This window comes from Rissa tridactyla, chromosome 2, assembly GCF_028500815.1.
Source record: "Rissa tridactyla isolate bRisTri1 chromosome 2, bRisTri1.patW.cur.20221130, whole genome shotgun sequence".
NCBI lineage: Eukaryota > Metazoa > Chordata > Aves > Charadriiformes > Laridae > Rissa > Rissa tridactyla.
The window spans coordinates 162194608-162221640 of NC_071467.1; the positions used below are offsets into that span (position 1 = coordinate 162194608).

The 27033-nt window shown below is 48.7% G+C and overlaps 1 protein-coding gene across 3 annotated transcripts in view; it reads left to right on the forward strand.

Annotated features, from left to right (window-relative positions):
- The first annotated feature begins 348 nt into the window (after positions 1–348).
- The window catches only part of XIRP1 (xin actin binding repeat containing 1), a 39059-nt gene continuing 12374 nt past the window's right edge, over positions 349–27033 (forward strand). The window contains exons 1-7 of one of the 3 annotated variants that reach the window (XM_054191990.1): positions 349–456; positions 910–1139; positions 1838–1977; positions 3241–3295; positions 4691–5101; positions 6617–6698; positions 25501–25664. In XM_054191990.1, coding sequence (XP_054047965.1) covers positions 1850–1977; positions 3241–3295; positions 4691–5101; positions 6617–6698; positions 25501–25664 — 840 coding nt within the window. In that variant the 5' untranslated portion in view covers positions 349–456; positions 910–1139; positions 1838–1849. Of the gene's footprint in view, positions 457–909; positions 1140–1837; positions 1978–3240; positions 3296–4690; positions 5102–6616; positions 6699–14758; positions 15358–25500; positions 25665–27033 lie in introns of those variants that run through there. The other 2 variants (XM_054191991.1, XM_054191992.1) reach the window with 2 other exon arrangements.

Below are 27033 nucleotides of genomic sequence, written 5' to 3' on the forward strand. Positions count from 1 at the left end.
GATGAATATATGACCTGTGCCAGAAGCATCCACTTAAAAATCCCCATGCGGAGGACTTCATTTCTGCTCCACCTGGGACAAGGTGGGGAGATGGATTCCAGCAGATTTCCACCCAAATCAGAATCTAGATATGGGTCTAGATGGCTATTCGTGCCCCAGCTGGCATCTGAATTTACCCAGTGTTTTTATGGGGAAGAATGAGACCTCAATAATTGGCAACAGGCTGACAGGAGCAGGGAGGAGGCTTCATCTCCTCCGCTCTTCAGTGCCAGCTCTCCAATTCACAACATCCCCATTTGCACATCAGCTTTTAATATTTAATTGCAGCTTTGCCAAGGGACTTTGCCTCCTGCCTTGTAAAGAAGGAGGAGAGGAAGGAGTCAGAAGCGTGGTACTGAAGAGCCCCAAGGAGACTATCAAATGGCAGATCCCGGGTGGAGGAAAGCACTCTAGCATGTAAGTGATTTTACACAAAAAAACCCTCCCAGATCACAGAAGATGGAATGAATTAATATCAGAAAAATCCTGTAAAGCCTTAGCAACTGGGGGATGCTGTGCTGATTGTGGGAACTGTTCGGGGTGGGCTGAGAAGAGCATTTTCATCAACTGCCTGTACTGTATTTAAGGAAAAGGGGGGATATAAATGGAAAACAAGGGAACATTTCCCTCCCGACAGGCTCATTCTGCCACAGAGTAAATCCCTTGAGGGCTCTTCACCTGGAATTGTTTAATGTTAGACACCACCGCAAAAATGGGAAACAATCCCTGGACTGTGGGAGGTGGGAGCCTGTGATCTAACAAATCTGTCTCTTCTCTAACATCACGGGAAATGACCTGGAAAACTAAAGAAGGAAATTTATAAAGCAACTAGTGAGAAATATGTCTCCCTCCCTCTGGTCTTGATTTCAGATGTCTTAAAGGCATGAGAAGGGACGCAGAGATTTACAAACTGCTGAATGTCACCCCCTTCCCCATGAAAATCTGCCCCTCTTGAGAGCATCTGGAAGTGGACACCCGGACACGGGTGGACGATGGCTCTGGGCACAGCCCGGTATTCAGACCAGTGCAACAGAAATCACTTATGAAATGTATTTTGCAAGCAACACAGCTTTTAAAACAAGTGCTTTCAAAAACTAAATGTAAGTATCTAATAATCCCATAGTTTGAATGTCTGTGTCAGTAATTAAAGAGCAATTACATATAACTTGTAGGTCCCTAGAGCTCTGTCTAAATTCAGAAAATGAACCCCAGATGACCTAATGTACTTCCAAGTGTCAGATCAGTCATTGCAAACCCAGTGCCTGAGACTTCTGCTGTGCGTTTCTGAAGCCTGGAAAATAAGAACATTTTTGGCAGAAGAGGCCAAGAGGTGCTTAGTTCTCCACTTACTTCTGAATTCAGAACTGGTTCAGGACTATGCAACATTGGAAACCAAAGAAAATTTTAACCAATATTGCGTATACAAAATTTCCATCAAATAATTTTTAAATTATCTGAAGGAAATTGTTCTTCAGGTTCTTTCCCTCTCCCTGTCACGGAGGTGAACTGAGTGATCTCAGAGAATGAGAAAAATTCCAGGCTGAGGTGGAAAATACCCATTCCCCGCATTAGGAGTAATTTAATTTAAATTGTGTCTTCTTTAACCCTATTTTATTTTTTCAAAAGTGAATTTATGTGATGAGGTTTGCAGATGTGTCAGTGAAGACAGCATTTGTTCCACAGCCCTTTACTGTTAGACCAGTCTCATGAGTGGAGATGGATGCACTAATTGTTGGCCTCTTTTCCCTGGATCTTCACATCCAGCACCGTAACCTTTGCTCTCTCGCTTCGATGCCAGCAGAGAGAGAAGATGGAAAAAGCTGAGAAGCTGAGGCCAGCTCAGTCCTTTCCTTTTTTGTGCCATTCTCCAAGGAGCAGTCCAGAGCGCAGAGCAGTTCCTCTGAGAAAATCTGTATCAGTCTCTGAACTGGTTGCCAGGTGGGTGGTTAATCTACGGTTGCAGTTGGCCTTCAATTTCAGGGGGGTTCCAGGGTGGCCTTTCCCTCTTCCACCTCCATAACCAACAAATCTCACTCAGATAAGGCCTTTCCCAAGCACAGCATCCCAACGTGTCAGTCTCGAGCTAGAGGCCAGTACTTTTCTGCCATAAGTGCTCTTAGCTATTATATATTACCAGTGCATTATTAAGTCTTGGAAGGCAAGTCCTGGTTTAAAAGCCAGACACACTCGACAAACTTCCCCAAATACAATGACACAGAGGAATTTGCCCTCGACCCAATGACTGGAGCATTCCCAGATGGTTAATTAAAGCTTTTAATCTTGATAGTCTGCAAGGTGCCACGAGGGAAACCAGCAAAAGCTGTAGAGATGAGCTGATGAGGAGACAAGAGGCGTACGGGTATCTCATCCTCTCCTGGTTTCTCTCAACTGTCTCTAACCAAAATGCTCCAGGGAGAGTCACATTTCAACCCAAGTCCTTTAAGGGATAATTTCTCTTCTGGTTGCAACCCATAACTGAGATCAGGCTACAACGCTGCCAAGAGTGAGACAAATAAGATTAGGAACAGAACCCAAAGTACCTCTCCCTCAACATAAGAGTGACAGAGCAGCTGTCAAGACTGTCTCTTGAACTTCCCCTTGGGAGAGTTTAGTTCCGAATATCCCAGACTTAGTCAGTTTTCACTGTAAATAGTCATCTACCTGACAGGGTCTTTGGAGAGAGCTGAAAGTGCACTCCCCACTGCAAGGAAGAGAAGGAAGGTGGTTTCTTCTGCAAAGGTCTCATCACTGGTGTTACATTAGGTCAGGTACAGACTTGATAAATCTCTTTACATTAGGTTAAAGCTGAATAAATAAACAATGCATTGACCTTGTGGAAAGCCTGACTTCAGCTGCAAGCCACATATCAGCAAAGCGCAATACACCGTTTTCAGCCAATATAACCCCCCAGAACATCCCACCAGTGGGGAAAAGGGGTGCTCCAGGAGCACCTCTACATGGAGCCTGGAAGGAGAGGGATCACGCTGCATCTAGCAGCACTGCATTGAACTAATCCACCAGACCCAAACCCTCTTTGGGGGATTTTTCACATCTCTTTCACTTTTCAAGATTGCTTTTGAAGTCTATTGGGTTTGATATTTTCTGGAGGGTAGGGGAAGGCAGAAAGAGCCTGTCTACTATATAGAAAAATACATTCAAGCTAAAAAGGGATGAAGGTGCCATCTCCTATCTTCCCTGCAGGTACCAGAGCATCCTGGACTGTGAAAGCAGCATGTCTAAGCAAGAACATCCCAAGGTGAGAGCCAAAGGCTCAGACGAGGTGGGACAGAGCATTTCCTAACAACATAATGCCCCAGTTCTTGGCCATTAGAGATGAATAAAAACCTAGTATTTTTTGCAATATCTGGTGCTGTTCTGAGGACACCTCAGGGCAGGTCAGATTCAATTCCCTTTTAGTATGTACAGATGGACTGACACATATAAGATACTCCAGGATGGGATGAAAACTTCATATATAACATTCAGATTGATGTGGAGTGAATAAATTGTAGGAATAAAGCCCAGTGGAAGACCATCAAGAGGTGTAGGACCTGGCAGAGGATTTAGTACTGGTTAGGAAACGAGGGAAGGATCTAGCCTGAGGCAAAGCACAGAAAGTCATTAAGGCACCCAGACAGCTACACAGTGCTGACAGACATGACACTGAGGCATCTGTGCCCTCCTGCACGAGCAGCTGGAAGCTTTTGACGTCACCCTGCGTGTCTCAAATGACACCGAACACCTACCAAAAAAATGTCTACCCTAGGGTGCAGAAATCACTTTCTTGGTGCTTTTGACTGTAATGGGACTTAGACATCAAGATCATGAGTAGATTTTGCTCACAGGTACATTTAGATATCTACATTTCAGCATCTTCAGATGAATCCCCACCTAACTAGAAGCTGTGACTATTCTCACATCATGGCAAAGGTGCACCTCCCACTTATACGTTTCCCTTATATCATATTTTGATTGCAAACTCATTGGTATAAGGTGCAGTTCTTGGCTCTGTATTTGGATGTTGGGTCCTGCTTTGTTATAAGGGCTTCTTACAAACTGAAATAATAATGATAAAAATGCACACTGGAATCCAGATGCTCTGGATTTCATCCAGTTTACCTGCTGAAGACAGGGTTGATTCGCACTGACCAGAGAAACCTGAATTGCACCTCATTAAAAAAGGCAGAATCTGAAAATTTTTATTTTGAAGTCAGATCTTTAAGATGAAACTGGAGTTTTCCTATGAAATTATAGAGAATGGGATTTCATGACTGTTTGGAAACAGTTTCCTAGAGAAAGAGGGTGGACATGGGCGTAAGAAAATGATCCAAGAGGAAAGACAGCCAGTGGTCATGTTTTTGCTACTCCAAGGCTTCATTGCATGACCATGGACAAATTAGGAGGATCCACTGGAAACAGGCAAGACAGAAACTTCCCTCACACTTCAGGAAGGGCTAAAGTGTGCTTAGATCGTGTCCCTGAAATTTACTTCAGGGAACACAGAGCAGAAAGTGATGGGACACGCTTTCATTCCAAAAAGTTAGAAGGTCAACAAACCTGATGCTTGGAGAAGAGCAGGAAATAAAAACTTCACTTGATTTATTATTAAGTTAGATATGACCCTTTTTGATGTTTGTTTGGTTTTTTTCAGCTCATGGAGAGAAGATATCTATCACAGACTAATGCCAGTCCAATGGGGAAAAAACATGACCTATCTCAAAGCCATCGCAGTGATACATCCTGGAGCAAGTCCATGGAGGATCTTCCCATTCCTAACACCAATGCTCCAACAAGGAATCTCAAAGGACTCCTGACCAGCTTTGACACTCCTAAAGCCACTCAACGGTGTAAGACTTCACCTTTTGCTCCACTCAAGACACCTTCTCCCAATGGCATTTTGGGGAAGAGGGAGGCTGATACCAGAATCATGACAACAATCCAACTCCTGAGCATGGAGACCAAACCCCATAAAGACCCATCCTTCCCTTCCTCTCTTCAGACCATCCATAGGAAGGCACAATGGAGTCCTGTCACCGTCGAATGGAGGGAGTCTCCTGTAAAGGTTAGTAGGTGCTCTTTTTCAAAAGCTCCTGGAAATTTATTTTCTTTGAGTGTTCAGAGTCATCCTTGTAAGTGGTTGGGGTTAGTGGTGGTGCTTCATCATCCACTGATGCCAATCCCAGGGCATGGGGGCTGCCCTGTGGAAGCCTAACCTTTCATGGTTAAGGAAGGAGGAGCAGGTTTACAGGGGAGCCATGTTGTGACATCAGAGCTATCATGAGGACAAAGCTTGCTCTGAGTCGTAGTGAGGGTGAACAACCAAGCCTATCACAGAAAACCCCTTTGCACATCACTTCCCAGTGGCATAGAGGCCACCTCTCTTTCTGTATTAAAAGCTGGCAGACACACCACCAGATCCTCAAACTCATGCTGGGTCTCCCTTGGGCCAGATTCTGCAGTGACAAAGTGTCCACTAGAAAAGGGCTACCATGTGCTGTGACAAGTGAAAGACCTGACTCTACTATTAAATATTAAAGCACCGAAGGAGATGGAGATGGATGTTAGCGCCAGTTCATGCAAGCAGCTAACAATGGCTGGAGCCAGAAAACATAGAATCATAGAATCACAGAATGGTTCGGGTTGGAAGGGACCTTAAAGATCATCTAGTTCCAACTCCCCTGCCATGGGCAGGGACGCCTCCCACTAGACCAGGTTGCTCAAAGTCCCATCCAGCCCGGCCTTGAACACTTCCAGGGATGGGGCAGCCACAACTACCCTGGGCAACCCCCCTCAGTCTTCATTTTTCCAGACTGAAGAGACCCAAATCCCTCAGTCTTTCTTCATAAGAGAGGTGTTCCAGTCCCCTAATCATCTTGGTAGCCCTTTGCTGTACCCTCTCCAGCAGTTCCCTGTCCTTCTTGAACCAGGGAGCCCAGAACTGGACACAGTGCTCCTTGCCATGATCCTTTTCCTGGAGGGAAGGAGTGGTAGGAATGGGCAGCCTCAATTGGACAGAGACCTACATCAAGGAAACAAGAGTGTCCCATGAAGTTGTTATCATCTGAAATATTAATTATGGATGAGATCCTGTCCGAAATGGTCATGTCCATCTCACCACTGTATGATATCACCCCAGTGATTACTGCTGCACAGGAGGGACTGGTCCCATCACTGTGAGTACAGCAAAGGGCAACACCAATCATTACTGCGTTTGAGACACTGAAATAATTCTGGGAGCAGGTGAAGGAAATGGATGGATAAACCTAATCCTGAAAGGGTAGCAATGGTGGCCTCAAAAACAAGAATGGGTAGAGAAAATACCACTTAGCTCTGGAAACAGTGGGGGGCACAAAAAGCTGCGAAGCACTGTCCTTGGAGAGACCAGAGTAAAGTCAAGCCTGGGTCAGGTCTACAGAAAAGAAGTCCAAACCACACACAATACGTGGAGGGAATGTCAGGGACACCTTTGCCTTTGGAAAGCCTCTGATGCAGTTGCCTTCCTCACACTGGGGCTTTGTGCAGTTTCTTCCCTCTGTTTATGGGAATTTACCTGTTCCCTGCTCTCATTCCCACACAGGGAGGGAAGCTGTCCCACGACAGACAGGCGATCATCTCCTTGGTGCCGGATACAGCCGATGACTCAGCCACGGGCAGAAGCTGTGAGTTGGATTTATTTTGGTTATTGGTCATCATTGCAACTCTCCTGCCAGCTCTTGCAACCGGGAAGGGTCTACTTGGTCCTTGCGCAAAGTTGTATTTCCTGCATAATCCCATAGCAGAGACCGGCGGGGCAATTCTGGCTGGGGATGGTGTGGGTACTGCCAGGACTGGCCACGCAGGAGTGTGGCCCAGCACAGGGAGCACAGAGAGCAGACGACCCCGCGACTGCAGCCTTCCAGCCCTTATGGGTCCCATTGCACAGAGCTGGCAAATCCCAACACAGCTGGGATCTGGGCCAGTGATGAGTCCACAGAGACACGCTGATTCTCCCCATGCTGTTATCCCAGCATTTAAAAATAGCTGGTATTAAATACCAAGGCAGAAATACGTCCATGTTTAGGTTGGGATGAGTAATATCTCCTCACACCTCAGCCTTGAGGATAGGAAAAGGCAGAGGTTCCTTTGTACCTAACTAAGGAGTCTTGGCCGGGCTCCCTTTTGAATTTGGCAGCGGCAGTGTATCAGATACAGTCATCCTTGGCTTAAGATAGGGCATGTAAGTGATCCCTAATGCTATGATATCATCGGGACTAAAGCAGGTCAGGGATATTTCAAGGCAAGAGGCAACTGTGAAGAGTGAGACATCCATGCTGAAGCTTTGCATGGGAAAGGGTTGAATTTTACCAAACTTTGCTGTTTGGTAAGAAAGAAACAGCTCGCAAAAAATCCCATAATGGCTGGCTTTGAGACCAGTGGACCATCCTGCCTCCTTTGGGCCTGGATCAGGAATCCCAAGACCCCATACCCCATCTATCTAGGATTTGTTCTCTATCCTTTCCATTTCTTCCTTTTCTTTCATGCAAGAAGGGATCTAAAAAAATCACATTCTGCCTGCATTTGGGACACTGTATTTAATTACCCAACTGCATGGGAAAAGAAGGCTCTTACATGAGCACACAGACAAATGAAGGAGATGAAGTTTCCACAGCACTGCTGGGATTATTTTTAATGTCAAAGCACATGAAGTCACCATGCTATCTCGCTAAACACGATCACAGTATTAGCTGCAGTGTGTCTTCTACAGCTCAAAGAGCATCTTTTCCTCTGGATGGCGAATGATGAATCATGGTCTATCTCAGAGACTTACGCCACTCTCCAGCCCCTGACTCAAAGGCCTTGGAATAGCAAAGACTTCATGTCATCTCCAGCACTGCTTCTTTGGTAGGTCTAAGCTTTGCATGGTGTGGCGTCCTTCTGGGGAGGCAATTGCATCCAGGGAACCGGGAATATGGCAGCTACCCGTGATGTAGGGGCTGGATTTGCTCAGAGACAGGAGTTGTAATGCTTCTTAAAAAAGTACATGAACCAGTTATCCGATATCTCTTCTGGGACAAGACACATCCAGGACTATACCTGTGCTGTGCTTGGTCACTCCAATGGAGCAAGAGAGACATCAGCATTCCACAAGCCCCAGTAGTGACCAGGGCAGGTCTTCTGCAGGAGTCTCCTCACCATCACCTCCTCACTCATCCCCAGGGCTGAGGAGGGGACACCCAGCCGGTGCAGTGACTTGGGATGGGGGAGGCAGTGTCGAGTGATTTGGAGCCACACAGTGTCGTAAGGTTAAGCACAAAGCACAGTTCTCAGGTCTGGGACGCTGTGACATGGAGGACAACAGCTTGGCAGTGTTCAAGACAGCTCTGCTGACTGGCACTTGGTTTATCAGCAAACAGATGTCCATGCAATAGTTCAGAGCTGAATAATGACACCTGAAGTCAAAGCCCCAGTTGCTGTACCTCTCTCTAGACCTGGCTTAGTCCCCTCTGAGACACCGCTGGAGTCCTGAGCATTGCTCGAAGGGGAAGGCTGCTACTCCCCTTAGAAAAGCCCATTCCCAGGCAGCTAAACCAGCCAGGCTACATCCCCAGCCACACTGACGGTATCAGATGATCCAGAGGAAGCTGCCACTAAAGACCTCACTGAGTCACTAATTAAAGAGGTCCAAGCGGCTACAGTTTGCAGTAATGAGATTAAACTGAGCGGTGGAAGACTTACACAACAGAACAAAATGCTTCCTCGGAAGGAAGATGGCAAATCAAGGAACCATTTTCCCCAAAGGGGAATGGTTGAAAGCTTGAGTCCTTTAATATTAAACAGGAGAAGGCACCAGCTAATTTGCGGCAGGTAGAGTCTCCTGAGTACTCTAGGTTTAAAAATTAACAACTTCTAGATGAATTTTGGCAATCGGAGAGAGGAAAATCACAGCCAAGAAAGGGAAAAGAGGGGCGTGCACGCGGGCATGCTGTTCCCCCGGCTCGCACACATACATATGCTTGTGCATGTATGTATTAATATAGCTCCATTATTCAGTGCTTTCAGCCGAAGGGCGCACGAGGGTGTTGTGCGAAGACGAAACGGGAGCCTGACGTGACTGCAAATTACAGAGCATCCAGCCAGCCTCCAAAACGCACTTCATTCCCTCCTCCCCCTCCCCCTTTCTATTCGGTATTTGTTTCGACCTCTACCCACGGGGAATTTTCAAAACAAGGAGAAGAGGCGAAGGAGAGGGCAGAAAACAGTGGGTTCCCCCCATCAGGGAGAGCCAGGGCTTGGTGGCAACGCTCGCTCGCTTGGCAGGGGATGGTTTTTCCCCTGCTCGCTGTAGAACCCGCGCTCTCTCCTGCAAGGGGGTGCGGTGCCATCTAGCGACGATGAAACCGTCCCACTTCGGTCCCAAAATTGGTCTCCACAAAGATGCCAAAAGACACTGTCTCTCAGCCCCGGAGGTGGAGGGAGTTTGTCACCCTCCATCTTGCCATGACCTGGGGGCTTGCAGCCAGCATCCCCCCTTTCTGCGGCACCCTGCTCAGCAGACGGGTTTGGGAGAACATCACTAGGGAACTGGAAAGATCTGCAAGGTGGGGGGAAAATGCTGATTTTAGGTAAAAGGCGGTGCTTGTGCTATAGGTGGCTCTGAGTTCAAGGCAGCTCGGGCACTTGCAATGATAGAGGCTCCTGCAGTCAAAATAATCCTTAAAAGCTCATTTCCCTTTCAGCACTTGCTTTTCATGAGCACGAAAAGCAGCAGCTGAATGTCAGGACTCCCACAGGGGGCCAGTTTGTCCATCGCTAAGAGCTTTGTGCCTCTGTGACTCAGCCAGGAGGGAACCTTGGAGCGTTTAAGCATGAGATCCATCTGCCCCCCTAACTAGAGCACCCCACATCACAGAAAGATGGGGCAGAAGCTGGTGCCATCCATTCCCTTTCACCTCTCCCAGTCCCTGTGACAGACGATCCGGGATGCTGGGATCACAGGCACCTTTTTGGGGGGCTGCCATGGAAGCGTGCAGCAGTTCCCAGATGGCAGGGGAGACATCAGCCTCCGCTGGCGCCTGGCTGAGCTCGGCCAGCAGCTGGGCTGGCAGCAGCCACCCAAACAGACTGGCTGGTCCTGTCTAGTTGGCTTTTCCTGCAAGACCCAGTTTCCGCTCTCACCCTTCTAACCTAACGAGCCTTTCCGCTGATGAGCCCCTGCTACCCTCTTCTCTTGGCTCCAAGCAAGAGCCACCCCATCTCAGCCGAGGACTACCCTCTGCTCCTGACCCAGGTGTCCCCAGGCTGCTGATCTCCCCATCACACTCTCAGTGCCTCTCAGAAAGGCCCGGTACCCCATTGGATTCCTTTTTCTTTTTTTTTCTTTTTTTTTTTTTTTTTTTAATTTCCTGCTTTCTAATTAGTTTCCAGACAGGAGGAGAAAAACCCTTCCCTGGGAGCTGCGCAGAGCTGTCAGGTAGCTCAGATCTCACAGGCTTGCAGGAGAGCGCAGGGGCAGTGATGGGGGAACACGTGTGGGAAGTCACAACCTGTGGCAGACCAGGTCCTCCACCTAGGGGTGGAGGGAGAGACAGCAGAGGCATGAGCATGAGCCAGCCACGCATGCAGCCAGACCACCACCCCTGTATACATATGCTGTGCATTGCGGTTAGACAGACAGACAGGTAAATATATGCTGCTGATGAAGAGAGAGCTCCCCAGAAATACATGCACGCACCCTGTGTGTTCCTGCTGGGCACATCCACGCCACAAGGGCACACACACAGAGGCATGCCCGTCATGAGATGCTGACTGAGCCGATATGTTCCGCCCTTCACCTCCTGCCTTTACATCCCTCCACGCATACGGAATAAATAAGACACCTCTGTCCCCAGCCTGCCGCTGTGTTTGCCGACGCCACGTTGATGCTACCTGAGCGGGTGCGTGTTTCCTGACGGCTCCTGTGTCGTGGTTTAACCCCAGCCAGCAACTAGGACCACACAGCCTCTCACTCACCCCCTTTCTTCCCCAGGAAGGGTAGGGGGAAGAGGGAGAAAAGGAGGGAAAAGGGAAAAAAGATCTCATGGGTTGAGATAAAGGTAGTTTAATGGAACAATAACAGAAAAAGGAAAATACTAATAATGGTAAAATAATATACAAGTCGCTCTCACCGCCCAGTGAATTGGTTGCCCAGCCTGACCCAAGAAAAGATTGCAGATTCCGCCCCCCGGCCCCCACCTAGCCTCCATTTATATACCGAGGATGACGTCTATGGTATGGAATATTCCACTGGCCATTCTATTGTTCTGTCCGTTCCCCTTCTCAGCTTCTATGGGAAGCTGAAAAAAGTCTTTCACTAGTATAAACATCACTTAGCAACAACTGAAACAATATGCATTGTTGGAATTCCTTTCATGTCAAATCTGAAAACACAGCAACCCCTAGAAAGAAAATTAACTCTATCCTCATTTTGGCTGGGACCAAAGACCTGTCTTTCACCCTCCTAACAACATCCCTTGCTTTCCTGCTCCACGTCGCAGGGTACACTCAGAAAGGGCCACTTCTGCCTGCACCTCTTTGACTGCTTAGTGCTGCCTTGCTCACAGCCGTCACTCATGATGCACGGTCTTCTCAGCATGCAGCAGTAACGAGGGTGGCTGTATTTCCCCCCACCCCTAGATGGTTAAATTTCAGCCCATTCTAATTCAGCTCTTCTCTCTGATCCTCATTTATTGAAGGAAGCAACAAAGAACACAGAGACCACTTCAAGAAGGAGGAGCGATGATCTTCCTAGGCACCGGGATTAACACAGACAGCAGGGAACTGGTAATTCATAGCCTTGCAGGATGTTTAAAGAAACTGGGTTATGGTAGAGAGGAGCTGGGCCCTTTCAGGAGCCTTGGTGAAAGCAGATGGTCATCTGGAGCTGGATGTGAGGGGATGTTGGTGAGGAAACCTCTCCGTGTGCTGAACTACAGCCTGGTTGATGTGTAGCATCCTCTCCAGGGACTGATACCTGCAGACCCACAGGGCAAAGAGAGGGGCAGCAGCCCCTCCAGACACCCCTGTAAAACTCCAGCAAAGGTATTCAGGAGGAGGGAACGAAAAATCTTAAGCACCTCAAACTGGAAAATCAGCAGCAGTGGGTTGCTTGGCCCTTTGGAGCAAAGAGCATGGAGACCCTTTGAGGACCAGGGTTGTTCTTCACCGACTCAGCACAATGCTGATGAGATCTTTACGTGACCAATGAGCTTGGCTGAAATGGAAATTTCGCTGTGCTACACACTGTACAAACACATTGCAGAGAGGCTGAAAGACCTTGGGGAAGTAGAATAATAGAATCATAGAACGGTTAGGGCTGGAAGGGACCTTAGATCATCTAGTTTCAATCCCCCACCATGGGCAGGGACACCTCCCACTAGACCAGGCTGCTCAAAGCCCCATCCAGCCTGGCCTTGAACACCTCCAGGGATGGGGCAGCCACGACTTCTCTGGGCAACCTGTGCCAGTGTCTCGCCACCCTCACAGTAAAGAATTTCTTCCTGATATCCAATCTAAATCTGCCCTCCTTCAGTTCAAAACTGTTACCCCTCGTCCTATAGCTCCACTCCCTGATAAAGAGTCCCTCCCCATCTCTCCTGTACGCCCCCTTTGGGTACTGGAAGGGGCTCTGAGGTCTCCCTGGAGCCTTCTCTTCTACAGACTGAACAACTACAACTCTATCAGCCTGTCTTCATAGCAGAGGTGCTCCAGCCCTCTGATTATCTTCATGGCCTCCTCTGCACCTGCTCCAACAGGTCCATGTCCTTCTTATGGACCAGAGCTCCAGAGCTGGACACAGTACTCCAGGTGGGGTCTCACAAGAGCAGAGTAGAGGGATAGAATCACCTCCCTTGACCTGCTGGCCACTCTTCTTTTGATGCAGCCCTGGATGCTGTAGGTTTTCTGGGCTGCAAGTGCGCATTGCCTACTCATGTTGAGCTTCTCATCAATGAACACTCCCAAGTCCTTCTCCTCAAGGCTGCTGTCAATCCATTTTCCACCCTGCCTTTATTTGTGCTTGGGTTTGCCCTGACCCACATACAGGACCTTGCACTTGGTCTTGTTGAACTTCATGATGTTGGCACGGGCCCACCTCTCAAGCCTGTCAAGGTCCCTCTGGATGGCAACCCTTCCCTCCAGCATGTCGACCGCTCCACACAGCTTGGTGTCGTCATCAAATTTGCTGGGGGTGCACTCAATCCCACTGTCCATGTCACTGACAAAGATGTTAAACAACATCAGTCCCAGTACTGACCCCTGAGGAGCGCCACTCATCACTGGTTGCCACTTGGACATCGAGCCTTTGACCACAACTCTTTGGGTGCAGCCATCCAGCCAATTCCTTATCCACCAAGTGGTCCATCTGTCAAATCCACGTCTCTCCAATTTAGAGACAAGGGTGTTGTGTGGGACAGTGAAGGTAGATGGCATCAGTTGCTCTTCCCTTATCCACCAAAGCTGTAATGCCATCATAGAAGGCCACCAAATTTGTCAGGCACGATTTGCCTTTGGTGAAGACATGTTGGCTGTCACCAATCACCTCCTTAGTTTCTATGTGACTTAGCAGAGTTTCCAGGAGGATCTGCCCATGATCTTGTCGGGCACAGTGGTGAGACTGACTGGCCTGTAGTTCCCTGGGTCATTCTTTATTCTCTTTTTAAAAATGGGGGTTATGTTCCCCCTTTTCCAGTCAGTGGGAACTTCACCGGACTGCCACGACTTCTCAAATATGATGGATAATGGCTTGGCAACTTCATCCATAGGTTCCCTCAAGACATGCAGATGTATCTCATCAGGTCCCATGGACTTGTACACCTTCAGGTTCCTTAGGTGATCTCGAACCTGGTCTTCTCCTACAGTGGGTGGTACCTCAGCCTCCCAGTCCATGCCTTTGCCTTCTGCAACCCCTACCTTGTATTTCTGATGGTGCATTGGAGCAACAGGAAGGCTAAGACAGCTTCTGTGCTGGCAGATAAAATAGGTAAGCTTCTTGCCCCGAGACCATGTGGTCCAGCACAGCTTACATCCGTGCATCTGTCTCCCTCATCGCTGCGGTCCCACGTTGTCTGGCATTGGGTGCTGTGGGCCTTGGGCATAGCCTTGGAGGGTACAAGCAAGATGGGACCGAGCATGGGTCTTTTGTGGCTCTCGCTTTGTGTTTTGTGATTCTAAACCCCTCTGAGTGAGTGTTTTAACTCAGGTGATGGTGACTTCTGGTAGAAGCATAGCCAACCCACATCTCCTTTTCTTGCTACATGGTGATTTACTCAAGCCTGTTCTCCCTAAAGGTGTCAAAGCAAATCAAGACAGAGCAGCTGGACCTGATTCAAACATTACTGGGTTCCTCAGCCACATCACTATCCCAGCCTGGTAAAGGTGGACTGTTAAAATAAGCCCCAGAGCCATTATTTATGTTTGTATTTGTAAATCAGCATGGCCAGGCCAAGGTCCCCAGCTCTGGCACACAGCTGTACCCATCATTAATATGGTAAAAATACCGCCTGTTGCTCAGCTGAGCTTGGAGGACATCAACAGTCCTCTGGGGCTAAGTGCTTTATTGTTATCCCTCACCAAACACCACCCAAAGCATCTCCCTGCATCGTTAACGGAGGAAGGGACTGCAAGGATGGGGATGATTCTCAGGTGACCATAAGGCAGATAGCTCAGTCATCCTTCTTGGTATACATGCTTCACCCCACTTTCCTAAAATATTTTTTTACTTTCTTTCTTGGTTCTAAAATATTGGAACTGATGAGGAAACGGGGAACCAGAAAATGCAGCTACTACCTGTCACCATCACAGCTTTTCCCTTCAAATTTTAGCCGTAGCAAGAGGCCAAGGGGGCCTGGCCGTGCAGGTCGCAGCCCGAGGACATGACAGTGAGTCAGGGAAATGCCTCTTCCCCATTGCACTACTGCCTGGAAGCATCCCCTCTCCCGTACCAGATTACACCAGAGGTATTTTGAATGAATAAGTTCTGAAAATAAGCCAGGCCCTGAGACTTTCCCAGCCTCCGTGTAGGATTGATAAAAACCATGATTGACTCAGCCTGATGGAAGAGCAATTTCACTCTTCCCTAAAAATAGACCAAGTGGTTCATGCTCTCAACATAGCCCAGCGCTCGGTGATAAAACCAGCTGCCAGAGACCACTGGGAGGCAGTGAACGGGACTGAGGGTGTGGGGAGTGGAGCAGGGCTCCTCGTAGGATACGTTAAGGGCTGCCCGGCCGTGAGTTTCACCTAGATTTTCCACTGGGGCTGTCTACGGCGTGACACAGCTGTTGGGACTACCGAGACCTCCCTGTAAGTAATGTTGGAGTAGATAAGAGCAGGGTGAAGTGTTGCATGAGTATGAACCTCAGACTGATGCTGAAATGCAGGGTAAATGAGGATACTTAGCGCCTTGTGCTATGAAAGCGGTGTTGCAACTCCTGGAAAGCCATGGGTCTTACTTTGTTGGCCCAGAGCATGGTCAATCCCACCCTCTGCTGCAGAAGGTGTATTCTCTGTGTTCCATGGATGGGGCTTCGGTCTGGTTCGGCACCATCGTCTAGGGCACTTGGGCATGTTCAAGGCAGAAACAGAGCATTGTACATGTGTGCTTTTCCCCTGAAATGTTGAAGTTCCTAGCTTTGAGGTTTAAATTTATGGGCCCAGATCTCAGTGTCTACTCTCTCTCCTACAAATACCGTTATTTACCGTGACGCTGGTCACCATGACCAGCAATAGGGGAAAGATTCTCTGTGGGATTCGGGTGAGCCAGAAGGGTGCTGGAGGTGGAGGGGACATCTTTCAGATCAAAACCGTGTTCGGGACTGGTAGGCTATAAGCAGCAAAATGTGGATTGTTTGGAGGGAAATAAGCTTTGTTCTGTCTTACATCCCTAGGGAATAGGAGGCAGAGCAGGATTAGCTAAGGAGGGAATTTCTTTCCTTCCCTTTACTCTCCCAGTCTCCAGGGAGGGCTGAGAAATGTGTTTGTGACCCTGAGCCAAATAAAGGGCTTCAGGAGCCTGGTGGGTCAGCAGCATTAATATGGCCGTACTACTCCCTATTTGTGCCCATGTACAGAAAGTAACTCCAAATACTGCTCCACCCTGTGAGACAGAGCAGAAATCTACCTCTGTGTGTGCACGTGTGTCTCTCACACCTGATTATCCATTTGCTGAAGACTTTTAGCTTTAAGGCCTGTGTCGTGGCCAGCAGAAGAGAGCTGGGACTCCAGGTCCCCAGCAGCCTGAGCTGAAAGCAGTATTTTTCTGCTCATGCATTTGGCGTTGGTTTATGTTTCCTTCTAAGGTGCACATCCTGCTGATTGCTGCGAGCATAACAGAAATTCTTTAACTTTCCCCCAAACCCTCCAGGTCACCCAAATCTTTGCTGGAAAAATACTTGAAGTAGTTTCAGATTTTTATTAGAAAATAGGGATTTAGGGAAAAAGAAGTGGAATTGTTGCCTCAGGTACATATATCACGTGATGAGAAGAGCGAAAATATGAAAACCTGTGTTCTTGTCCAGGCAAAGTGGTAGATAATCCACTAGTGGCAGTTAAGGGATCCAGCATGGGTGGAAATTTGTAGGAACATCCTACATAGGCTGTTTTCAGCCCTGGAATAGGTGCAGTATTTTGCCGGATACAAAAGCTTCCTTTCTGGGGGAAACCAGGTGAGGATGCCCTAACGCTGTTACTAGGAGGATGAAAATCCACCTTCGGCACCAGCAAAACCCCAGATCTGGGTCTGAACATGGTAGCAGGAATCTCTGCGTTAAGTACTGTACAACCTGGTATTTTACTCTTTTAAAGCCAACTATTTCTCTCCTCCCCCATATTCTCACTGGCAATTTGCCTCTTTCAGAAACAAATGGAAATGCCGGGGAAACTCAATCGCTACAAGTAGGTTGGGGTTTTCTCTTTAAAGGATACTGCTAAATATTTTTTGGCTGTGGCTGTTTCTTCCAAAACAGTATTATGTTTTCTTGGCTGCCAGTGATAAAGAGCTGACAGCAGCATGGAAACACCATGATAAGAATAGAAAGCAAAGGCAGGGTCTCGACAGCTCCTCAGAGCCGCGCGGTATCCGTGCGATGCCCTTGCGTAAACACCATGGCAAGGCAAAGAAATGCTTAAAGATGCAGGCCGCAGCCCCCATCCCGGCTGTGCTCTGCATCCCGGGCGGGATGCGGGGCCGGTGATGCTCGCAGGGCTCATGCCTGCGCAGACATTCCCAAGGTATCTCTTTGTGGCGGTTAGAGGGAGCTTCCCTTAAAAGGTCTGGTATTTGGGGCATGCCAAGAAGCCCTCTCCCCAGGCAGAGGTTATTCCAGTGGGTAACTGGGTGTTGCTTTCCCTGGGGAAGGGGATTTTAGGGGGAGGAAAGCTGCTCTCACCAATGGTCATCCCGCAAGGGCTGAGATGCTGCTCAGTGGGAGAAGGTAGAGCACGCAGGGGACACGCAGCCTGGCAGAGGGGTTGGGGATAACAACAGGCCAGCGTTCAGGGACAGGTGAAACAGAAACAGGGAAATAAAATCAGCTCTCGTTGGGTGTCAAGCAGGGCCGTCTATCACCATTTCAGTGAAACCCTGCCCTGTATAAATAAAAGATAAAGAGTTCCTAGAGGGTACGAGAATGGTGCCGGCGTGAGCGTGGTGCCGGCGTGAGCAGGGTGTGATACACGGTCCCCTGCATGTCAGAGGGCAGAGCTGGATACGGAGATCCCAGCGATACACCGCCTCAGGGAGTGATTTATCAAAAGTCCGCTCAGCCTTTATCAACCCTTTGCAAATAGCAGAGGAACGCGGAGAAAGAAGCAGTGCTGAGCAGACGGATGGGGCTGCATCCGCCTTGTCCAGCCACTTTGTATCCAAAAAGCTCCCAAATCCTGGAGCCGCCCCGGGTGATGTTGAAGTCCCTCTCTAAGGAAAGACAACCCCACAGCAGTTGGCCCACTCAGGAAGGCCACGTCCCCAACCAGCAATGCCACTCGCAGCTGTCTCTCAGCAGAGCTTCTTGGCATTTTTTTGGTACCAGGAATAGAGTCCTCCACATTCCTGGATTTTTGCAAAGCCCAGAAATAGCCCCGAGCTGCCTTGGGGCAGATACTCAGCTCCGCCTGAGGCTAAATTTTCCCGACTCTTCTCGGGAGCTGTTTAAATTACCTGGGGGTTGTGATGCTGCTCCTGTAAAGGAAAGTCCAGCTGACACTGAGGAGCCAAAAACATTTGCAGAAGTGACTAAAGACCATGAACCTTCAGTTTAAAGGAGCTGGAAATAGTAAAGAGATCTGATTTTGAAACTCAAGTACAGGAAACAAGACACTCTTCAGTAGCCGTTTTTTCCTTCACCCCCTCCCATCCCCTCAGATTTGCAAATGCAACTTTATACACGTGCAAAATATTAATTGTTTGACTACAATTTAGTAGACAATTCCTAAAGCATGAAATGATGATACTTTAAATCTTATTATACTTTATGATACTTTAAACCTTATTTCCTCTTCAACACAGCTGCTCTTTAGTTACATTATTTTATATTACTTATTTTTTTAGCACCTTCCACTGGTTCTGGCACTTTTCAGCCCATTTCCCACCCCAGAATTCATACATTAGCTCTGTGTGCTGGAGCTGCTCAAGTGATTGCAACATATGGCTTGCAGACAGCACAAAATCTTTCTTAAACCCTTTCAAAAGAGAATGATTTGTATTTTTTGATGTGCCTCAATCATTACATTTGTAATCTATAGCAGAGATGCCCCCCCAGCTCCAAATCAGGGATCTATTGTACGTGACGCTGTACAAACTTGTTTGAAAGGACAAGGTCTACTCATGAAAATTTGGAATCGGAAAAAAATTGTTGTTAAGTTGCATTATTTTTGTTAGTTATCTAACTGTAATCAGTGATGTTCTTACATCTGAGTTGCTTGGGTGAGCATGTGAAAATCTCAGTTCTCACTTTTTAAGGTGGATTCCTAGCCCGTGTAGTTATAACAAAAAGGTAAGTTGGACCAAAACAGTCAAAAAACAGACGACTTCTTTTAAAAAAAAAACGTGTTTACTATTGCCACTGTCTCACATAATTGGCCAATCCGTGGCAAAAAAAAGAAAAAGCTTGTATTTCAAATCCTTGCTGTCCTTTGTAGAACTGAGAATGAGATAAAACACTCAGTTTGCAGACAGAGCAAAGTGTGATCCGGGGGTCAGGAGGGAGTACCCGTGAGGATAAACAGGGTGTTTTAGGGCATCACTGGTCCTCACTCTTACTAAAGGCTGTATAAAATCACATCAATGCTGCACCTTTGTCTCCCATCTTTTTTCCCCTTCCTTTGGGAAAAACAGCACATGACATTTTAACATGGGCTAAAGCCTCAAAAGCGGATCATGAGGCCAGTGAGAAATAGCTAAAGATGCTCTCCCCTCCCCAAACCCTCACCCTCCAAGGACTGCCCTTCCCCGCACACCCTTTGCTGCAGGATCCCAGGACCACTCACCCTTTCGGCAGCCTCCAAACTGGGGCAGTGAGGCAGCCAGCCCTGCTTCCCATGCCTCCTTCAGCACGCGTCTCCTCCGGCAGAGCTTCTCCGTGGACCAGGGCCACCGGCACAGGGGTTGGGGCCAGAGATTTAAACCTTTCCCCACTGACTGAGCACCACCAATGGGCTGCCAGGGTCCCGGATTAAGCAGACGCGCTGGTTTACCAGCCAGCTTTTATGGATGCTTACCCATCCGCGCAAATTCCCCCAGCCCAGCCGTGGAGCGGTGCCGGTATTTAGGATCTCCTGTTGTCAGGGGACCGATTCTCCAGGGGAACAAAGATGGGAGAAGGATGGGGTAGGTGATTCAGCACATACAGCTCTGACATCTAGGGATAGAAGCACTTAGAAATGGGGTCCCCATCTGCAGGGATGGGCTTCCAGCTTCAGGAGGGGGACAGTGAATTGCTGAGGTTTCACCAACATGTGTGCTGGGGACAAGCAGGTGGAAATGGGGACGTGTGTCCAGCCACACAGCCCGAGTCAGGAGATTCAATAGGTAATGTCCATCGAATTGGGAGTAACCCGCAACCCATCCCTGGCAGGGAGGAATAGCAGAAACGGCCCCAGTTTCCCAGGAAACAGCCAGCCCAGAGCACCCGGGAGCATTTCCACGTCAGTTCACCTCCATCGCTTGGAAAACAGAGTCCCTTTCACAGTGGGAAGGAATGGCTGTTTTCCTGCCCTGATTCCCTTGGTGCTAAGAAGCCACAGGACATGAGTTCCTTTGTTTCCACCGGCCTTCAAGGGTTGGGTTTTGAGTCCTGTGCTGTGGGATGCACCAAGTGTCTCATGGTACCCGAGCCATAGCACAGCCAGGGGGTCAGACCATAACACATCTGTGCTCCATGGTGTAGGACATGCTGGGACCGGCAGCCCTCGCAGCAAACCCAAGGTCGGTCTACAGAGGAGGATGCCGGATTCAGTTGGCCGCAATGGGATGCTCTCCGGAGTGCCGCTCCCTTTGGCAAGCGATGGAGGGGGACAGGACCCTGGCACAACTTGCATGATTGGGTTATCCATTTCCCCCCAGCTCGTGCAAGCCCCATGCGAGCCCTCGGCTGATCTCAGGCCCCGTTACACAACCCCGGCCCACGGACCGCCGTGGGGTGTGCGGGGCGACACAAAGGGCTTTGCTTAGCAGCTGTGTTTGCTCAGAGTGGCTGATTTTGGGAGCAAAGCCGATGACATGTGGTTGGCCAGGCGGGCCGGGAGACTGGTGCTGAGCTTGCAGCTTCCTTTTTTAATAGGTGACTCAGGCACTCGGTAGCTCACTGGGGTTGGTGGTGGGAGCCGGGCTGCGAGGGAGTGCCAGCGGCGGAGGTGGTGGACACCAACAGGTGGGTAGCGTTGTTTTTCTATAGGATAAAGCAGTTTAAATAGAAAGCAGTGTGAGACGGAGCTGCCGTGTTACTGGCGAGATGGGGTTTTCTCAGAAGGAGGAGGGGGAAAGGGTTTTTGTTAGTGATTTTTTTTCCACTTGTTGGGAGTTGGCTGTCAGGTATAACACGATTGCAGATCGAGAGACCTGTAATATTATCTTCAGCAGGAGACAGGGCAGATGAGTGATTTATGGGCAATAACTGAAGAGGACGCGAGTGAATTTTTAGACGAATATTTAAGAGACTTTTTCCCCCTGTTGCTTTGCCTTTTCCCCCTGTGTCTAGTAAGATCAGTGAGTAAAAACGAATATGAAGAATGATTTTTACCCCTTTGCAAGTTTCCAGGTCCCACGACCCTCCCTGCTCGCCGGGGGGCAGAGAGGCTGTAAACTGAGCCCAAGCTGCACGTAACGTGGGGCAAGGGAAGAACTAAAGAAACCCCGACAGCTGCTCCCTATGGAGAGTCCTAACATTGCAGCCCCCTCACATGAAATGTGCAGATTCATCCGGCGCCAGACGCTGGCACGAAGGACATTTTGCCGACAAACCCTGCGGGGCAGGGAGGAGCATTCCCCATATCCTTCACTTAGGCAGCAGCGCCGTTGGCCACGGTGCCAGCCGCTGGGTGGGATGGGAGGAGGGGGTCCTCAGGAGGTCTTTTCTTCTATTTTAGCTCGTGGGGGATGCTTTAATGCTTGAAGTATCAGGTTTAAAATCCCTGGGGCCGCAGGCAGTGCTGGTCAATCAGCGCCGCCAGGGATGCATCACTCAACGCTGGAACGGATGCCGAACATGCCAGCAGAGCCCTTTTGCTCGGCAAGGCAGAAACGTGGAGCCTGGCACAGGTCTCAAAATGGGCTTCCATGCCTTCCGTCTCATACACAAGAGATAACACCCTAAGCCCAGGCTGCATAACATCCTTTGGCTTTGCTTTAGCATCCTCGGCTGGGAAGTTCCCCCCTCCCTCCCAGGGGATGCTGAGCAGCGACACTGTGCTCACAACTCTGGAGATGTCCTGGGTGCCGCTTGGACGCCGTCAGCCGCACACACGTGACAGCTCAGCTTTCTCGTTAGCGGAATGAACTGTTGTTCTTTTGCTCTTATCTATAATTAGCAATTTAGAGGGTGGCAGCAGCCTCTTTCGGCAGGCAGAGCCGCGTGGAGCGACCAGACTTTCCGCAAGCACAGAGCCAGCACGGCGGCTTCCAGCAGCCCCTATCTAAGGCAGGCGGTTTTGTGAGACGCGATAAGCAAACAGAGGGCTGTGCACAGCCTGTGCACCGCAAAAAAAAAAAGGTCAAAAAGGAAAAGAAAGAAAAAAAAGAAAACAAAGGCAGCGATAAGGGGAAGGCTTCAACGAATGCCTTGTATCTAATTATACCCATCATTAAAACAGAAGCCCTGTGGCCTTTCATCTATCCAAGCTAGCAGATGAAGGACTAGGCAGCACTGAGGCTGTGCCATTTTCCACTGCACGGACTGGAAATCTTCATTCAGCTGCTTTATTCGCTCTTGGCTGGGGGAGCACACCATTGCTTTCGTTGCTTTTCTTTGTGCAGCGTTTTGCCCCACAGGTCCACGGGCTGGTACAAGTTCCATCAGCTCAGCGGTAATACCCACAGCCTGGGGCAGGAGGAGACCGTTAAACGTTACCAGACCAGCTCTAGGACATGGGGATGCTTTTGCTAAGCACTTAGAATCATAGAATGATTCTTAGTAATTAGAATGTGTAATTAGAATGATTATTTAGCACCAAAATGGTTAAGCACAGCAATGCTGGTGTCAGCCTAAGCCGGGTCCCTGCCTTGCCATGAAGTGCTCCCATCTCCTAGAGGCAGTTTTTAAGAGAGGTTTTTCCAGAGTGGCCATGCCCTTGCTGAGAACCTGTGTTCATTTTCCCTACCAGAAAGGCTGCAAATCTGCGCTTGGTTTTCCTCCTGCTTTAAAGCTAGCAAGGCTGACCCTCCCCAGCACTCCCCATTGCTCTTACTGGGAGGCTTGGCCAAATGTCATTACCTTGCGAGGAAGAAACCTTCTGTTTTCCAGACTGATTGGACCTCCTTTGCCTTTCCAGTAGGCAATTCATCAATGTAGGAGAAAAGAGAGAGATTCCCAGGCAAGATTTTTCAAAGCCTTCTTTAAAGCTTTCTGCAGCTACTTCAGCACATGTTTCAACGCTCTTCTCGCAGGGTATGCCCATAATAAGGAAAGACCATGAAATTCAAGGTACCTTTGCTCCCAATTACTTCATTTTCCATTTTTAGAAAGTGGCCCCCTTCAAATGTACGCCTCAATCCTCCAAATGAAGGGAGAAGCCCACTGAAGCAGATAGAGGGGCTTGTGTGAGCAGCTATCAGCAACAGCTCCTGTAAAATCAGCGTCTCAGTGGTGCCTTGACCCTCTCCTCCCCATTTCCAGGGTGCTTAATCTCAAAAAAACAGGGATCTAGTCAAAGTCTGCGGTCTTTTGAGCAGAGTGGGGAAAAACTGACACAATCAGAGGGTAGTTTGTCTTGAAGCCTCGCAGCCCGTCTTAAGATACACCAAATCTGCCCCAGCAATGCCACTGTCTCCACTGGCTGTAGATGAAGAATTCACTTTGACTCAGTATTTAGGCTGCAGAAAGCAGAAATCAGGGAGAGAGGTCCTATATTTACACAGTGACTTAGCAAAAAAAGCAGTAAGGAAATATCGTGTTCTGTTTCCTCCCCTGGTGTCCCAGTGACCTCTGGCAGAGCTGGGCAGCTAAACCTGTGTTGCATCCAGCTGCTTCCTCGTGTATCCAGCCTTGGTTCTGCATCGAAATGCCTGTGCGTCTTCGGGAGCAGCTGGAACCAAGGACAAAAGAAAACCTTGGGGTTTGGCACCTTCCAGCAAAACACTGACCAGTGTCTGACAAGCTCACTGGCATCCCTCTGCTCTTATCTCAATGGCTTTTTGGTGCATATTTGTCCCCTTAGGAACTGGTATTTCACTTGAAGCACCAGCTCCAGGAATTCTGCTAGTGTATGACATTATTTGTTGTTGTTTTAAAATAAAAACAGAGTAAATCACCTTCAGTATTCTAGGAAAAAACTTGAAAATCTGAACTCACAACAAAAAAGAAAAGAGTCATTAAGTTTGGTATTTACAAAATCTTACGATTTGGGGACTGAGATTTGAGGGCAAAGAATGCTAGAATTGCTGCAGTGCTTCTACTGTGCACATATTAAAAAGTACATCAGCCCTTTTCTGGCTGTGCAATAGCTGGATTTGTGGAGAGAGAGCCCATTGTTCAAACAGAAAGCATTGCAAATACCGCACTAAATCCGAATGCAGCAGTGCAAGCCTGCAGATAAAAGGAGAACCTTCTCGTGGTTTTACAGCAGTAACAGAGAAATTACAGCCCTGACTAACCTGGAGGACTGAGATGCTTCATATAGATGTAAAGCTCTACGTTGTCTGTGGTGGGAGGTGGAGATGGCCATCCTGTTGACACCTAGCAGATTAATGCAAAAAGAAATTCCTTAGCTAGGTTTTGGAGTTGCCTCTTTCTTTGAAAAGTGAACCCATCTACTTTAGAGTCATTAGCTTTGACATGAACCTCCCTCCGGGCATGGGGACACAGCTCTCATCCTCAGGGGGTGAGGGGATCTTTAGGGGGATGAGGACCAAGAGGGAGGGAGTACAGCAGGTGGGAGTGAGCGAGCATGGCCTGAGCATCATCCGAAAATGTGTGGCCGCTCCAACCATCCAGTCCCTCTGTGCACCCCTCAGGAAGCTTGGCTAATAGATCACCTCCTCCCAGCATAGCCATTTCTCCATGAACCAGATAGGGACGTCCTCAGCTCTAGGCATCTCCATGGGAGACATCTGAACAAAGGTAGGAGGAACCCTGAGTATCTTGAATATCTCAGCAATGCTATGCTGGACCCCAGTGGGGCCCCCACGGCAGCTCGAAATATCAAATCTCTCAACTAAGAGCAGGGTTCAGCCCTCTGACTGTGCCAAAGAGTCCCTACTATGTCCTTGAGCAAGTCTCGTAACTTCTTCATCTCTTAGTTCTCTGAAACGAGTTCCCAGGGGAGACGTAAAGATAAATGAACGTAATAATTGCTTGTGAGGCATGTTGATGGGAGAGCAATGTGGCCATGGAGAAAAAACAGTGGGAATTGGTTCAAATTGAACATGCGTAGCTCCTTCACATCCTCTGCCTCACTCCTGTTCACTGATGGCTTTGTCTGGGGATGCGGGCATGGATGCAGGCTCTGTGCCCTGCCAGCAGGACGGTGGCATCAGGTCACTGCCCGCTGTGTTACTCTCATGCAGGCTCAAAATCCGTTTCAGCCATGAAGGAGGTGGAAACATCCACGTTTTCTCCCTAAACCAAAAGAGTGTGATGTCAAGTTTTGGGGGTCCAGGGTGGAGGCTGCCAGGGGGATCGATGTGCAGACAGTGGGGTGCCCAGCAGAGCCCTCGATGAGTGATGCCCATGCTCCAGGGCTGTACCCTTACGTCTATGGCACACAGCTCACCGTGCACCTCTGTCCCTCTTTCAGATGAGAGGACGCGGTCATTTTTAGACGTATCAGACAACACTAGCTGCATACTTCGCCAAGGACGAGGGAGGTCCTCTGCGCCCTCCGTGAAGGCGCTGTCGGCTCTCTATCTCTCCCAGACAGCTGCCGCTGCTGCTGCTTACGCCGGCAGCCCCACACAGCCGGTAAGCACTGCGTGTTGCCATCCTCCCCCAACGGCATCCAAAAAATGTCCCGTCCCAGCAAGTGGCTGTAAGAGGGTGAGAGAGAACATGTCTGGTTTGGTGAACCTGGAGGAGAAACGTGGCGTTTTGCTTGCCCAAAAATGACCAGCTTTCCCTTGCCATTTGCAAATATTGTATAAATGTGATCAGAGGTGCTGATATGAATGCACATCATAGAATCATACAACCATTTAGGTTGGAAAAGACCTTTAAGATCATCGAGTCCAACTGTTAACCTAATGCTGTCGATTTCATCACTAAACCATGTCCCTAAGTGCCAGTATGATGCATACACCACATACGCACACGTATAGACACATTATATTCACACACATATCCCACACACACACGCCTCCATCTGCTACCCCATACAAACTGTTTATTCACACATAAGATTTCCACTTTATTTGCATCTCTATATTTACACGCTCACATCCGTGGAGGAAATATTCAGCACACAGCAACACGTACCTCTCTGTGCTATACCCATGCCAACACACACATGTATGCATGTCCATATATGTCACAGTCAGGCATATACGGCACAGTCAGGGAGTGCACCTTCCCTGTGTCCCTCCATTTATAGCCCTGGGTCTGGGAGCCAGGGGTTTAATCACCCACCCCAGGCTGATCGTTGCGTCACAGGATAATTCAGATTATAAGGGTTATGAGGCAGTGAGCTAGATTTTTCCCATTTCCCCAACTCCACTGGTGATCCAAGAGTGACACGGGATGTGATTTCACATCTGGACCTTTCCTGCAGGCGCGTTCATGCTCCTTCCCACGCTCAGTCTTTTGCTGGGTCTCTGCCCAGAGATGCGGTCTCTCTCGTCTGTATCAGGGCTCTGTGCTGGAGGAGCCCAGCCTGAAGAAGCCCAAGCTGATAATAAATAAGTTGAGACTGTAATTGGAAAATTATGACCAGTTACCTGCAATGAAGCCGGTTTTGATTCCTGTAAAGGCTGCCCTGCTGCTCCATGCTCCGTGCTCCCACGTGTGTCACCTCGCACTGGGGATGCGCAAGAATTTAAAAGACAGGCAGACATAGTGCTTAGAGATATGGTTTAGTGATGGTTTTTGTCAGAGTTATGTTGATGGTTGGACTAGAAGATCTGAAAGGTCCCTTCCAACCTAGGCGATTCCATGATTCTTTAAGAACCGTGTGTCCTGCTCAGCAATGTGTGGTGGGCCATACTGCTTGCTGAGAAATGCTTCTTCACCAGAAGTGTCCCTTCACCAGAATCTGTAGTAGTTGAAATCTTCTAATTAATCTGCACCGCAATAAGGTGTTCTGGTTGGGAAAAAAATAGAAAACTGAGATTAAAAAAAG